This window comes from Hyperoodon ampullatus, assembly GCF_949752795.1.
Source record: "Hyperoodon ampullatus genome assembly, chromosome: 1".
NCBI classification, from domain to species: Eukaryota; Metazoa; Chordata; class Mammalia; order Artiodactyla; family Ziphiidae; genus Hyperoodon; species Hyperoodon ampullatus.
Genome location: NC_136914.1, coordinates 21,115,120 through 21,130,839, shown reverse-complemented (window position 1 = coordinate 21,130,839; position 15,720 = coordinate 21,115,120). Strand labels below are relative to the sequence as shown.

The window sequence follows — 15,720 nt, the reverse complement described above, 5'->3', positions numbered from 1 at the left end:
CATGCCTGAGGTCATGAATCACACCTCAGATTTGTGGGGTTTTTAAACTATTTTATCTGATTTTGTTTCGTTTACTTTATTTCCCCCCTCCCCTCCCTCTCTCTCCCTCCCTCCCTCCCCCATGCCTCTCTCTTAGCATGAAGCACATTGAGTGCCCATGATTAGAGCATGGTCTTGTCTTCCCATTACAAAATTAGAAATTGGAACAGTGGTATTGAGATGATTTAGAAAACTCTGTAAGTGATAAATAATTTGTTGGTTTTTAATAGAATGTTGACAAAAACAGATTTTTTTAAGATCTGTTATCTTTATTTACAAGACACAGACTGGGTTTCTTTTAGTTGTAACTCTGACCAAATGAAAGTTTTCTATGTAAGGTTAGTTAGTAGGGTGATAAAGGCAAGTCTGTGTACCCCTAATTTTAATGACGTGTGAAGCAAAAAATTGAAAAAGAAGAGAAAACCTAATCCAAGTCCCCACACTCACTTTAATTAAGACACCCGAGATCCAGTTTAATCTGCGTTCTTAAGAGTTGAAAGGCTGGTTGCTAATGGAAGAAACAAACCTCCTGAAGTTGCGGAAATATTCGATACTTTGAGGCTTGGGCGCACCTGTTCCAATTCTTTATGGTGTACATACCAGCATTCTCCACTGCTTAGGGAAATGATAATAGTTTAATCTGTCCAATTTTGCTTTTAATCACTGAATTAAAAAAATTTTTGATTCCACTTAACAAAAGTTGTACAAACCTCTCTAGAATGTATTTTCCTCTGATCCTAGATCTTGGCTCAACATTAAACCTTTTCTATTTCTACTGGATATGATTTCATGCCTGGATTATGAAGAGTAGACTGTTGTTTATGCTTTCAACATAAGGGGCTTGACAGACAAAACGCACAGATTCTACGCTTCTCGTGGCCACCATCTATTTGAGGCGGCTGGGGACAGGACAGAGAAGAACGCGCTTGCTGCCCGTGATAATATGCAAGTGTGTTGCCATCACTGCTACCCAATTTAGTATGTGTAAAAATTTCTACCATACCTTCGTGAACATATTCTCTGAGATGTTGAATTATAATGCTGTATCTCCCCAAGAGTGTCAGAGTTCACTTTGATGTAGCCCAGTTATATATATGAGGACACCATTAGCCTCAGTGTTTATAACAGGAATATCCCTTGTGGTAGAGCCAGTTGTTTTTCACACCATAAAACCTCACGTATGACTTCTTGGTCCAGGCTGTAAACATCTGTCCTTTTTCTTTTGAGGGAGAATGTTAAGATTCTTAAATTCAGCATTATTTCTGACTTAATGAGAATGAAATATTACAGGATTCTTAAAACATATTTTATGGTTATCCATAGATTTACTGTTATAACTTTCTCTGTTGCTTTCTCTTAATTCAAATATAGTAGTTGAAATATTTACATCCATATAGTTTGTATAACAAAAATGGATTCAACATTCAATGCTTCAGGCCTCTTTGTCTTTAGCAAAAGCATTAGATCTATAATTATATTTCCCTTTCTGAAGCAGTTTATATAAATTCTCTGAAATGTTTCTCAAAACATAAAGAATTAGCTTTATAGCCATATGTTATATTTTAAGAACTTTGAAGCCATTAATTATAATGGCTGAAAAGGATGGGCAGCCAGGTCGAGGAAAAGAAAGTTAGATCTCTGTAATAAACTTATCTTTTTTTTTTTTTTTTTTGCGGTATGCGGGCCTCTCACTGTTGTGGCCTCTCCCGTTGCGGAGCACAGGCTCCGGACATGCAGGCCCAGCAGCCATGGCTCACGGGCCCAGCCGCTCCGTGGCATGTGGGATCTTCCCGGACCGGGGCACGAACCCATGTCCCCTGCATCGGCAGGCGGACTCTCAACCACTGCGCCACCAGGGAAGCCCATAAACTTATCTTTTACAGGTACATGAAGGACTTAAAAGTGATAATCTAAGATGTTAGGCATGGGCTTCCCTGGTGGCGCAGTGGTTAAGAATCCGCCTGCCAATGCAGGGGACACAGGTTCAAGTCCTGGTCCAGGAAGATCCCACATGCCACGGAGCAACTAAGCCCGTGTGCCACAACTACTGAGCCTGCGCTCTAGAGCCGGCATGCCACAACTACTGAAGCCCACATGCCTAGAGCCCGTGCTCTGCAACAAGAGAAGCCACCGCAATGAGAAGCCCGCGCACCACAACAAAGAGTAGCCCCCGCTCTCAGCAACTAGAGAAAATCCATGCGCAAGCGAAGACCCAATGCAGCCAAAAACTAAATAAATGAGTAAATAAATTAATTTAAAAAAAAGATGTTAGGCATACCAGGGCAAATAAAAAATAATGCTTTCGTACAGTATTCCTAAGTTTACTGTAGCAGCCTTATTAAGAAAATTAAAATAGCAGAAGATAATCATCATTATCATTATCCCCTCCTTCTAAACTGGTCTAGAAGTTAGTACTTCCACGTTTAGATCACAGTCAAGAAGATCTGCCTTCATATTTTCTTGGGTCAAGGTAGTGCCTGGCAAAGAGCTTGGCACACAGTAAGAACATAATAAATATTTGGTGAACGAATGCTTAGGGACATAGGCTTTGGAGTCAGATAGAATTGGTTTTGGATCCCATGTTCTCTACTCTGCTTCTTTGGCTTCCATGATGCACTCCTGGTTTTTCTCCTACCTCTCTCTCTGTTCCCAAAGTATTTCTGTCGTTTGTCTTGTACCTTAGGAGCTTTTCTGTTTCATGCCACTCTTTCCCTGAACAATTTCATTTATTCCCACAGCCTCAGTTGTCATCAATATGCTGATAAGAATCATTCTTCTAGCTCAGATCTTTTTCCTGAGTTCATATATTCAGTAGACTGTCTATACTTAGATGAACCACGAGCACCTCCAACTCAAAAAAAAAAAAAAAAAGGCTTGAGCTCTATGAGGGAAAGGGCAAAACATGTACACCTACTCTACTGGGTACCTGCGTATGACATAGTACCTGCCACACCATAGGCTGCAAGTATACACTTGACTGAATGGATATCTGTAATTAAACTGATTATCTTTCCATCATTCTAGCACTAACCCCACTATAACATAATTGACTATTTACTGGTCTGTAACCTTCTTTAAACTCCATGAGGGCAGAAATCCTGTCTTATTTGCAGCAGTTAAGCCTAGCGCATTATTTGGTATATAGTAGTTATTCAAAAAATATTTGCTTCATTTTATTGCTGTACATGTCTTTGGGCAAATCACTTATCCTTTCTGAGCTTTGTATTCCTGACCCATCAAATAGTAATAATATTACTTTATATTGTTGTTGTAAAGATGAAACAATTCAGTTTAATATGTATAAAATTTTTCTTTAACTTTTTACTATAAAAAAAGTTCAAATACACACATAAACATGTAACTAGAGACTTAGTTTCTTCTACATGTATATTGCAAGGAGTGGGGAGATGGAAAGGATTACAGACTAAAAGATTTAGGAGACATACACCAAATGTAGTATATGGACCTTCCTTATTTGGATCCTGATTAATATTGTGTTGGGGTATGTGTGGTAAGCCGAATAATGCCCCCCCAAAGATGTCCATGTCCTAATATCCAGAACCTGTGAATATGTTATATTGCATGTCAAAGGGGAATTAGGGATGCAGATGGAATTACGATTGTTTATCACCTGACCTTAAAATAGGGATATTATCCTGGTGGGCCCATTGTAATCACGAGGGCCTTTAAAAGTGGAAGAGGGGGCCTCCCTGGTGGCGCAGTGGTTGAGAGTCCGCCTGCCGATGCAGGGGATACGGGTTCGTGCCCCGGTCTGGGAGGATCCCATATGCCGCGGAGCGGCTGGGCCCGTGAGCCATGGCTGCTGAGCCTGTGCATCCGGAGCCTGTGCTCCGCAACGGGAGAGGCCACAACAGTGAGAGGCCCGCGTACCACAAAAAAAAAAAAAAAAAAAAAAGTGGAAGAGGGAAGCAAAAAGAGGGTTAGAGTGCTGTAGTGTGAGAAGGACTCAACCTGCTGGCTTTGAGATGGTGGATGAACCATGGAATTTGGGCAGCTCTAGAAGCTGGAAAAAAGCAAGGAAATGGATTTTCCCTAGAGCTTTCAGGAAGAAACTCAGCCCGGCCAACGCCTTGACTTTGGCCCGGTAATATCAGGGCCAAATATCAGGTAATACACTTGTGCTGTTTTTAAGTCAATGCGGTTTTAGTAATTTGTTACAGCAGTGAGAGAAAACTAATACAGAGGTTAATCAGAAATAAACTGGAAAATTGGTTATTTGATGATGATAAGGAGATTTTTGTTTTATTTTAGGTGTGATAATGGTATTATGGGTAGATTTTTTAAAAGAGTACTCCTAGAAATGATGTTGAAATATTATGGATTAAACGATAAATCTTGAATTTGCTTCAGGATAGTTCAGAGACGGCAGGGGAGTGAGCGAATATAGTCGAAACATGATTGGTTATCAGGTGATACATTGTAAAGCTTGATTTTTTTCCTCTTTATTAAATTTTATGGGTTTTTAAAATAATGAATTGTTTCCGTAGCATCCTCTAAAGATGATCAATATGTTTTTTTAAAATTCCAGGATTATTGTGAGTTCATGTTAACTTATTTGAAGTATTTCGATCCTTTGTAGTTATTATTAATGCTCAGGCTGTCTCATCTGCTTCTTTAAGTCCATTTGATACAACTCTAGTTCTTTGATAGCGTTCTTGCTTTCTAATTTGACAAGATATTCTGGACTTTCCATGTTCATTGTTTGTCCCAATCCTAGAATCAGCAGTTTCTCTAAGGAGTCTGGTTCCTTTCAGTGGGAAGACAATAACTTTGGTGCCAGAGTCATTCATTGTCTAAACAAAGATTTGTTAAGCAATATGCCGGGGACTGTACTAGGTGCTAGAGATACAGCAATGAACAAAATAGACAGTGTCCCTGGCCTCAAGGTGTGGAGAGAGAGATCAAAAGCAATAAGAAGAATATAAAATATGTTAGATGGGGATGATAAACCAGTTACGGAGTATAGAGAATGCTGGTTTGGAGGGAGAGGGTTGCTGTTTTATGTAGGGTGATGAGAGAAAGCCACATTGGTAAGATGGCCTCTGAGCAGACAACAGGAAGGAAGTGAGGGAGCAAGCCATGCAAGCAGCTGGGGAAAAGATTTCCAGGCAGAGGGACTAGAAACTACAAAGGCCCTGAATTAGAAGCATACTGGCCATTTAGAGAAATAGTAAGGAAGACAGTGTGCCCTGTAGCTCGTGAGCAAAGGAAAAGTGGCAGATCAGGCCAGAGAGGTTGCAGGAGTCAGATTCTATAGGACCTCTGGTTTTAGTTCTGAGTTAGAAGGGAGTTATTGGAGGGTTTTTAGCAGAGGAACAGCATGATCTGATTTAGTTTTTCCTGGCCTCTATGTCGTTGGAAAAATAGAGCAGGATCTTTAGGCAGTCACTGCAGTAAGTTATCCGAGCAAGAGATAATGATGGCTTGAACTGGGACGTACTCTGGACGTTGTAAGAAGTCATCAGGTTATATATTTCTCATATTGTCGTGGGCAGTTCATCTTTCAACACCAACTTGCTCTCCTACTGAATGATATTTTCAGCAATTCAAAAGCACTACATCTAGTAAGAGTAACCTACCTTGGAAGACGCTAGCGACATCTGTTTGTTTAGGGGGATATCATCCCCCAGCCCATTTGACTTATGTTAAGTTTCCAAGTAAGGTTTGACGTAACGTAGTGTTTTTTCACCTAATATATGCCAGTAATAAGAATATTTTACTGGTAGTTGAATAATTTGACTTGAACCAGAAAGTTAACTGATGAATTTCATGCCTGTTCAGGTACAGCCTGGCCAGATATTTAACATATACATTATAATCTTCACTACTTTTTTTTTAACAATATTGGTTTAGAGTTAACAGCTGTTTTTGAAAAAATATCATATAACCCACCTTATTCTTAACACCTATTTATTTATTTATTTATCTATTTATCTATCTATTTATTTATTTATTTTGCGGCATACGGGGATCTTAGTTCCCTGACCAGGAAGTGAACCCATGCTCCCTGCAGTGGAAGCGTGGAGTCTTAACCACTGGACCGCCAGGGCAGTCCCTAACCCACCTTATTCTTAACATAGTTGGAAAACATCTGTTTTCAGAGAATTCACACATTGTACTACCTGGAATTCTAATGGTCTTAATCTTTGTTTTCTCTCTGGAAACTTTATGTATATAAACAAGAGCCTTTTAGTGAGCTCAGCTATATTTGAAGCACATAGTAAATAATTAGATAATTTCTAATTCCTTATATGTTACATAGACTTTTATAACATAATACTCTAAAAATACCCAGTAATATATTTATGTGGCCCATTACTGAGAAGTTACTTGGATAAACTTGAAAATCACGTAGTTGGGGCCTTAAAATGGTTAGAAAAGAAAATTAAACCTCAGGATAAGATTGCTTAAAACTTGTGTTAACTAATTTGCTAAATGCTGCAAACTTGAATCATCTGCTTGGGGAAAAATGCAATTAAGGTCTTTCTAGAGTAAAGAGTTTTCACTTTATCTTTCCAAGTGATATACCACAAAAATTTCCCCAATAACAGGAGGTACGTGTTCTACTAAATTAATGAATATTACGTGGTTCAATTTTTTAAAATTCTTTATCACCAATTTGTAGTCTATAGTCCAAAAGAAATGACCTTATTTCTTTGTAGTAAATTAAGTTTCATGGTTAATAAGTCAGTTAATTATAGCAGTTTTATTTTAAATTTCAAAAGTATTTCTTCATGTAACTGAGACATAAAATTTAAATCATGTATATGAATACAAAGATGAACATATGTGCTTTACACACTGACAAAATCTAGTTACAATATAATATATATTTTTAAACCAAGTTTTCTATTTTCACAACACAGTGAAAAACTATGTTCATAAAAATGTACGTAGGAAAATATAATAGTTAATGTGTTCTTTTTTCAAATATATATGGCTCTGAAGGTACTTTAAAAATCTATATACAATGTAACCAATAAATTTGTAATAACACTTTCCTTCGGCTAATGGTTTATTCACTGTGATTCATAGTTCATCACTTAGGGAACTCTCCTGGTTAGAATCACAACATTTTGAATGTTTGGTCAAAGGAGCATGAAAATGCCAGTTCCTGGCACAATGAGTTGAAGGAAATAACCTACAAGATGGTGTATACTTCAGATAAAGACGATCTTAACTAACCTCCAGAGCAATCTTTTGGGCAAGTGGTACCTTACTCTTATAAAGTCTTTACTGCTGAGGGCACTGGGTCTCTGGAGTTGATTTGGAGGACACGTATACAATAGGGTGTGATTTCTTACAGGTTGCCTTTTCCAGTTTGCTTGCAGTTTCTTTCCCTTCTTTAACTTCTGTTTGAAGCCTTGATTCAGCAGCTAACCTGGGAGAGTTAGGGGTGTTTCCACTTCTTTCACTTAAGGCTTCCAACTCAGCTGGAGCTCCTATAAGTTTCACACATTTCTTTTCCTTCCTTGGCTGAATACCCACGGACAGATTTTTGTAAGGAGACAGAATGACTCCTGATGTGCTTACAGAAACTGTCTTTTCCAACTGCAAGTTATCTTCTAAATTGTTGGGACAGGACTGTACCTCCTCTTTCTGAGGTAGTAATCTATAAACTTCTTTCTCAACAGCACTGGTGGTACATACATCGTTAGGGGTGGTTATATCCACAGGAAGTACCTCACGCCTCTTTTTGAGTACAGGCACTTCAATTTTCTCTTCAGGTTCATACTTCAGTTTTAACTCATCTAGTTTAGCTCTCAGTTTCATATTTTCACTTTGGGAAAGCTGGAGGCACCTTTCATTCAAAAAAAGTTTTCGCTCAAAATCCAGAGCGCGCTGGCTCTCAAATAATGCTTTCATTCGCTGGATGGACAATTCACCTTTAGTGCTTTCATTTTCTTTGTTTAAGTTTTCAAGCTTTATTTGAAGTAAATCTGTGTAATAGGTGTCATCTTCCAGAGCAACAGAGTTGGCTGAAGGCTTAGATTCCATACTTTCATATAAACTCTTAAATTTCTCCAGATTCCTAATTTCACCTAAGAGATGTTTAATTTCACCATTCTTCTGCTCCAGCATGGCAAGTAACCGTTCCTGCTGTTCAGATTCAGCTTGAGACCCTTTCGTTTGTAGCAGTGTGGCGATTCGTAACTTCATTCTTTGCATCTGTTCTCTATTCAATGCATTTTGCTTCTTGAGTGACTGATACTTGACTTTGATGCTGATAAGCTGACGTTCCATGGCTCCCCTTCGATCTTCCACCTCTGCAAACAAAGAGCTGCCTTTACTGTTAGGGTCCAAGGCTTGCTGGAGTGCCTGGTCTAGCTGCACCTGAAGATTTGCTACACGAGCTTTCTCTAAGGCATTATAGTAAGAAACTGCTTCTTTCTCTCGCTCTTCTTTTTCTTCTTCAAGCCGGTCTACCTGGCGCATTAAATTCGTATTAACAAGTTCTAGTTGTTCTTGTCTGCACTGTAGTTCGTTCACTTCTTCTTTGAGGGTGGTCTTCATACTTTGCATTTCAGTGAGCTCAATTTGAAGAGCCAGCGTCTCTGAAGAGATACTTTCGTGTACACGTTCAGACATTATTCGCATTTCCTCTGATTTGCAAGAAAGGAGTTCCTTCTGATGATCCACTTTGTGCTTCAGCTGCTTTTCACTAAGCCTAGCTTCATCTAATTCGGCTTTCAGTTTTTCTAACTTATTTTTTAGTTCATTCACTTCCTGCCCATGGCTTCTGCTCAGCTGTTCTAATTTCTCCAGGTGCATTTTTTGTTGTTGTTGAATAGCTTCACGTTCAGAGCTCAAACTTTCTAACATTCGACTCTTGAGCTCAACTTCTCTCTGAAGAGTATATTTTTCTTGTTCATAATTCTCAGTCATGGTCATCATTTCATTACGACATTTATCCAATTGATTCTGCAATTCGTTCTGGCTCTCCACTAGTTGTAAACCATACTGTGCAGCTTTTAGTCGCTCTTCTTCAACTTCTTTGAGCTTGCATCGAAGATCTGCTATTATATCTGCCTCCATGATTTTTTTCCTGTCTACTCTCTCCTCACCCCTTCCCCTGCTGCTGCAGCTCGCCGCACTCAGCTTCTCGGCATTAACTCCACTGCACCGCAGAGACACTGGTCCATTCACTCAGCAAGCTCTCGGTTAAGCGCCAGGGCTTTTTGAATGTAGTTCCCGCGAGAACTCACGTGTCTCGCGAGACTTTCCTCCCTGTCTGTCTGCTTTTTTTAAAAGTATTGCCCCTTAGAATTCTCAGATATATCACTATGACAAATATTTTAAAAACTAGCAACTCAACATATTGTGCGTTGGTTAAATTTTACTTGATTAATTTGACAACTTTACATATTATATACTGAGAAAGTATTCTAGTGTGCTGCTAGGGTTCCCACTAATTTATATTAACTTAGTTAATGATAATCTTTGTAATCTTAGGTGTCACTATCATAGTGCTAAAAACAAAAGCTTAGAATAAGTATGAATGTATGTCATTCCAAACCTTTAAGACTCATAAATAATCATTCTAAAGTTAATAAAAGATATCTCACTAACACTGTTAGTTTAGAAAGTAGCTACTGGCTTTAAATTTCTCGATGAGTTTTATGATGCTGAAATATATTTAATACAAAAGAAAAAAATTAACTTTTTTTCTTTTTTTTTTTGCAATACTCGGGCTTCTCACTGTTGTGGCCTCTCCCGTTGTGGAGCACAGGCTCCGGACGCACAGGCTCAGCGGCCATGGCTCACGGGCCCAGCCACTCTGTGGCATGTGGGATCTTCCTGGACCGGGGCACGAATCCGTGTCCCCTGCATTGGCAGGCAGACTCGCAACCACTGCTCCACCAGGGAAGCCCCCCAAAATTAACTTTTAAACATGGTCCCATTGGGATAGAGATCAGCCACGAAAGAAGCCTAATTTAATGGAAGATGTTCAAGATTAAGGTTAAAAAGGAAAACCTGAGTCAAGAACTAACCTCCCCTTCATGTTCTCATTGTGACACTTTACTGACTTACTCATTATTCAGTCTGAATAAGTCACTTCAATTTTTGTGACTTAGGTTCCTAGATTATGAAATAGGGCTAATTCAATGCTCCCACTTAATACCTCTATTAGAACTTAAAAGAAAAATCTGGTTTTATTACAGATAAGTAGATTGAGATCTTTAAACTGCTGTCTCTAAAGAGATGTATATTTTTTTCTGCGTAAAATTTATTTTTATGGCAGGTTCAATAAATTTGAAATATTTTGGTCTCTGTACTCCCCATGGAAGACTGTTTTTGTCTGTGTGGTAGTGCAGTTTTATACAGAATTATAAACGAAGCTGGGCTCATTTTGTGGTGCTTCCCCTTTTCCAAAATTTCACCTTCTTACACCTCCCTCTCCCCAATAAGCCAAGGGAGCAGAGGCCAGGGAGTGGGCACTTGACAGCTCAAAAGTTGCCCACTCCTGTGCTAGAGTAGTGAGAAATTCAATCTGAAGAAATGAAACAGCACCTTATTCATAAGGGAAATAACTGTTCCTTGGAAATGTTCAGGGCTTGGTAAAAATTAACAAGGCTTGTGTCGCTTTGTGTGAGGGCCAATGTACCAGCAACACAGCAACAAAACGGAGGTGTGAGAATTTCTGTCTTATCCAAAGTGGTTAAAATGGGGCAGTAACAAAAAGCAAGGCTTGGGCTTCCCTGGTGGTGCAGTGGTTGAGAGTCCGCCTGCCGATGCAGGGGACACGGGTTCGTGCCCCGGTCTGGGAGGATCCCGCATGCCACGGAGCAGCTGGGCCCGTGAGCCATGGCCACTGAGCCTGCGCGTCCGGAGCCTGTGCTCCGCAACGGGAGAGGCCACAGCAGTGAGAGGCCCGCGTACCACAAAAAAAAGCAAGGCTTTTCTTCCCAAGGAAGGAACAGCAGTGAGCTCAGAGCCTCTTTATATGTGTTTAAGACACAGTCACATGTTTCATGTTTAAGAATGGCTTCTCGTGTTAAATAAGTTAGTTCCCATGTACCTTCTCCTTGAGGCATGGGCCAGATGGATTCTGTCCCATTTTACAATGACTGATGGAGAATTACTACACTCTTTTATTGCTAAAAATGCCTCAGTGACTCAGTACTTTAGGGCTTATGCGTAGATGTGATGAAATAAAGGCATATGGTAGATGAAAGGGTTTGACTCTCTTTGAGGTCTGATTTTCAGATTTTTCAATTGGTAACTTTCCCACTGTTTGAAATCCTGAACCTAATCCATATTTTAAAAATAGCTATCTCAATTGTGTTCTTTAAAAAGGCAAAATGAAAGTGATTCGGAACCTTTCCTTTTTCATTTACTTGATTAAATATTAATTTTTTGCCTTTTTTTTTTTTTTTGCGGTACATGGGCCTCTCACTGTTGTGGCCTCTCCGGTTGCGGAGCACAGGCTCCGGACGCACAGGCTCAGCGGCCATGGCTCACGGGCCCAGCCGCTCCATGGCATGTGGGATCTTTCTGGACCGGGGCACGAACCCATGTCCCCTACGTCGGCAGGTGGACTCTCAACCACTGCACCACCAGGGAATCCCTGCCTTCTTTTTTTAAGGCAGTTTTCTGGTAATGGGTAGAAAGCAGTTAATAGGAGGAAGCTGTCATTTTACAGAGTTTATCATTGACTTAGGAAGGAAAAATATTACAGGATATTGATAAATAGCAAATATATTACATAGGTGGAGGTGTTAAAGGTGTTAAGAGGGACAAGAAAACACTCTGACTGGGATAATCAGGGAATACTGGGGAAGAAGATGGGATTTCTATGAGCCTTACAGAATGGGAAATCCTTGAGTAGCCATGGAGAAAGGGACATTTCATCGACTGTGCCTCACAGAAGCAGGGCCTGTCACGGCATGTCCAGGGGACAGTGAGTAGACGATAGCACGGTGTTTAAGAGCACAGACCCTGGAGCCAGACTGCCTGGCTTGAGGGTTGCCCTTCATTTGCTGTGTGACCTTGGGCCGCTTTCTTAACCTCCCTTTGCCTCAGCTAGAGTAAAAACGTGGTACTAATCGTGCCTAAATCATACGGCTGTTCTTAGGATTTGAGAATAGTGCCTTCAAATAGGGACGGCACAAGTTAAATGGTAAATGAAGATCACCGAGTTAGATGATAATGGCGGGGATGTGGGTGAACATAAAAAACAAGGTTGTAAAGAAGATTGGAGTGAGCTCACGCAGGGACTGGACTGTCAGGAATGCATAGAGTTTGCAGGAAAGAGTTAGGGAAGCTTTATAAGCCAGAAAATATGATCAGAGTAGTGTATTTGGAAAAATAATCCAGCAGAATAGGCTGAAAAAGAGACTGAAGACAGAGAGACTGGTTAGGAGACTTGTAATTGGCCAGACTTCAGGGATTCAAGACCAAACTCAAATGCTAGAGCATGGGTTTGGATTAAGGGACAGACCTTGGAAACATTTCCAAGGGAACAGTTCTTAGGGTCTGGGGGCTGACGGGGACCGAGGAGCCAGAGGGCCAAGCCTGAGTAAGTGGGAGAACGCAGACATACAGGAATAGAGAGGATGAGCTGCTAATGTGCGTGAGCAGATGAAATCCATGTTGCCTGTCTTGAATTTAAAGATAAGAACAAGATTTGTGGCAGTGAAAATGCATATCTGCATCTCTCCAAGAGCAGTCAGGCCTGGATCTAGAAATTGAAGGAGCATTGTGCTATGCAAGCCAGTGAGGGAATTAGGAAGAGAGTAGACAAAGCAAACATTATAGTAACTTTCTTTTGCATTTCTGTAAGAGAAAGTGTGAGTCTAAGAGAGTGAAAACGTGTTCCTAATCCAGTTGACTCACTTGAAACATGGGCACTAGTCGAGCTCCCTGGCCTGTAAAGTGCCATTTCACAGCTCAAGTGCCAAGCAGAGTGCTGGAGGAGATGTGCTAGGTGTTTATAAATGCAGGGTTTCTGGATCTGCAGTTGCACATCATTGCAAACAGGCTTTATTCTCGTGAGGGAGAAATAGCCTTTCAAGTATGCTAATTAACCTTATCCAATTCTAACCACGCCTTTAATGTGAATCCTGTCAGCACACACGCACACGTACACAACCACACACACATACATACACACACAATTTATATTATTTATATGCTTTTCTTAAAAGTTGTTCCTTTTCAACCATTAGAATATATGCCTTTTCTCTTCCACTACACTTTAATTACCTGTGGGTGAGTAGCAGTCCTGTTGGTTTTAATCCTTCGCAGTTTTTGCTGTTGTTCATTTATGTATTGATTCCACTTTACTCATTCATTCATTCATTTATTCATTCCATACACTGTATTAGTTGCTATGGTGAAGAATAAGACATAGTTCCTGCCCTCAGGGAGCTTACTCTCTAGTTGGGGAAGAAAAGACACAAATATATGTAGTAGAGGCAATAATCTAGTCGTTCGGAAAATTATGGGAACATGGGAAAAAGACTTTAATCTGGATTATGTGGAAGGGGAAGTGGGGAGAGATAGTTCAGGGAGGAGTTGTGGAGCAGCTGACTCCTGGGCTGCGTCTTTTTTTTTTTTACATCTTTATTGGAGTATAATTGCTTTACAATGGTGTGTTAGTTGCTGCTTTATAACAAAGTCAATCAGCTATACATATACATATGTCCCCATGTCTCTTCCCTCTTGCGACTCCCTCCCTCCCACCCTCCCTATCCCACCCCTCTAGGTGGTCACAAAGCGCTTAGCTGGTCTCCCTGTGCTATGCAGCTGCTTCCCACTAGCTATCTATTTTACATTTGGTAGTGTATATATGTCCATGCGACTCTCTCACTTCGTCCCAGCTTACCCTACCCCCTCCCCGTGTCCTCAAGTCCAGTCTCTACGTCTGCGTCTTTATTCCTGTCCTGCCCCTAGGTTCTTCATAACCTTTTTTTTTTCTTAGATTCCATATATATGTGTTAGCATACGGTATTTGTTTTTCTCTTTCTGACTTACTTCACTCTGTATGACAGACTCCAGGTCCATCCACCTCACTACAAATAACTCAATTTCGTTTCTTTTTATGGCTGAGTAATATTACATTGTATATATGTGCACGTCTTCTGTATCCATTCATCTGTTGATGGACACTTAGGTTGCTTCCATGTCCTGGCTGTTGTAAATAGAGCTGCAATGAACATTGTGGTACATGACTCTTTTTGAATTATGGTTTTCTCAGGGTATATGCCCAGTAGTAGGATTGCTGGGTCATATGGTAGTTCTATTTTTAGTTTTTTAAGGAACCTCCATACTGTTCTCCATAGTGGCTGTATCAATTTACATTCCCACCAACAGTGTATGAGGGTTCCCTTTTCCGCAAACCTTCTCCAGCATTTATTGTAGAGAAATGCAAATCAAAACTACAATGAGGTATCACCTCACACCAGTCAGACTGGGCTGCATCTTAATGAGTGGTGGTTACTAGGTGAATAGGAAGAATGGTAGAGTAGTGAGGTGAGGACAGGCCGTGAATAGATAGCCCCATTCACAGGGGAAATGAGGCAGTTTTGTATTCACTGTAGCATGAAGAGAAAGGCAGAGGGTGGTGACAGATGAGGCTGTGCAGCAGGCAGAGACCGCTGGAGGGACCTGTATGTGGTGCTTAGAAGATTGGACTACACTCAGTGGTCAGAGAAGAATGAGGTCCTTGAAATGGTTTATGCAGAGCTGTGATCAGATAAGATTTCAGTCCTCGGTGGCAGTGGCAGTATGAATTTAAGGAGGACAAGGCATTTGGTGGTTAGTCTAGGTGGGAGACTTTGAGGACATGAACCAGGACAGTATTGTAGGAATGAAGACGAGGGGGCAAAATCAAGAACCATTTGTGATGTAAAGTCAGCAGGACCCATTATAACCACAAAGGAGGGAGAGGAAGGCCCTAGGATGATGCTTATGTATCTGCCTTATATGACCGGGTGACCGATTTCACAGTCTACTTAGGCAGCACAGGAAGAGACAGAATATAGGGAGTTCATTTTTGCTTTTATCTTCAACACATTGAAATCTTTAATGTGCTATGACATATTTTGAGTTAAATCTAATTAGTGGTTGGCAGAGATGTCTGGATGACTAGAAATATTTCAACATCAATATTCAACATTAACCATATCTCCTCTTGGAAGCAGAGGTGATTCTGCTTTTCCTACAAAACCCTCTGCAGTCATCTGTTATAACTCTTTCACGGGGTTGTAATCCTTGAATTTTTCTTTTTTAACTCTGTAGTCTCAGACCAGTGTTTGGTCCGTAACCTCTCCATAAGTGTGAGTGAGTGAGTGAAGAAGTGAGTGGATAGATTATTTTTTAAAGTAATGTTATTATTTGATTATTGGGAAAAGTTTATATTTGGCTTGTTGTCATTCTGATTCTTCTGTTTAACTCCTAGCACCTTCTACCGGAAGAGTCTCAAGCAGTGGGACATCCACAGGAGCAGTGGCATCAGCCAACTCAGCCGAAAGGCAGCCCCAGCCCAGTGATGAGAACACTTTGGTGCAAAGGGCCGAGCACATTCCCGCAGGGAAACGAACTCCGATGTGTGCCCACTGCAACCAGGTCATCAGGTTGGTTATTTGATTTTAAATTTTTCTTGAAAGGACTTAATACCAATATGGATTTTTTTTAATATTCTGAAAGATTAGAAAT

At 40.4% G+C, this 15,720-nt stretch overlaps 2 protein-coding genes across 2 annotated transcripts in view; one reads left to right on the top strand and one right to left on the bottom strand.

The window, feature by feature from the left end:
* The window catches only part of PDLIM5 (PDZ and LIM domain 5), a 239,259-nt gene that overhangs the window by 206,332 nt on the left and 17,207 nt on the right, over positions 1-15,720 (top strand). The window contains exon 12 of the mRNA XM_079699411.1: positions 15,464-15,638. Within this exon, the coding sequence (XP_079555537.1) occupies positions 15,464-15,638 (175 nt within the window). The remainder of the gene's footprint in view (positions 1-15,463; positions 15,639-15,720) is intronic.
* Positions 7,294-9,096, bottom strand: LOC307050538 (protein Spindly-like; the record flags this gene model as incomplete). Its single annotated transcript, XM_079700631.1, has 1 exon — positions 7,294-9,096. The coding sequence occupies one exon, from the start codon at positions 9,094-9,096 to the stop codon at positions 7,294-7,296; it is 1,803 nt and encodes a 600-aa protein (XP_079556757.1).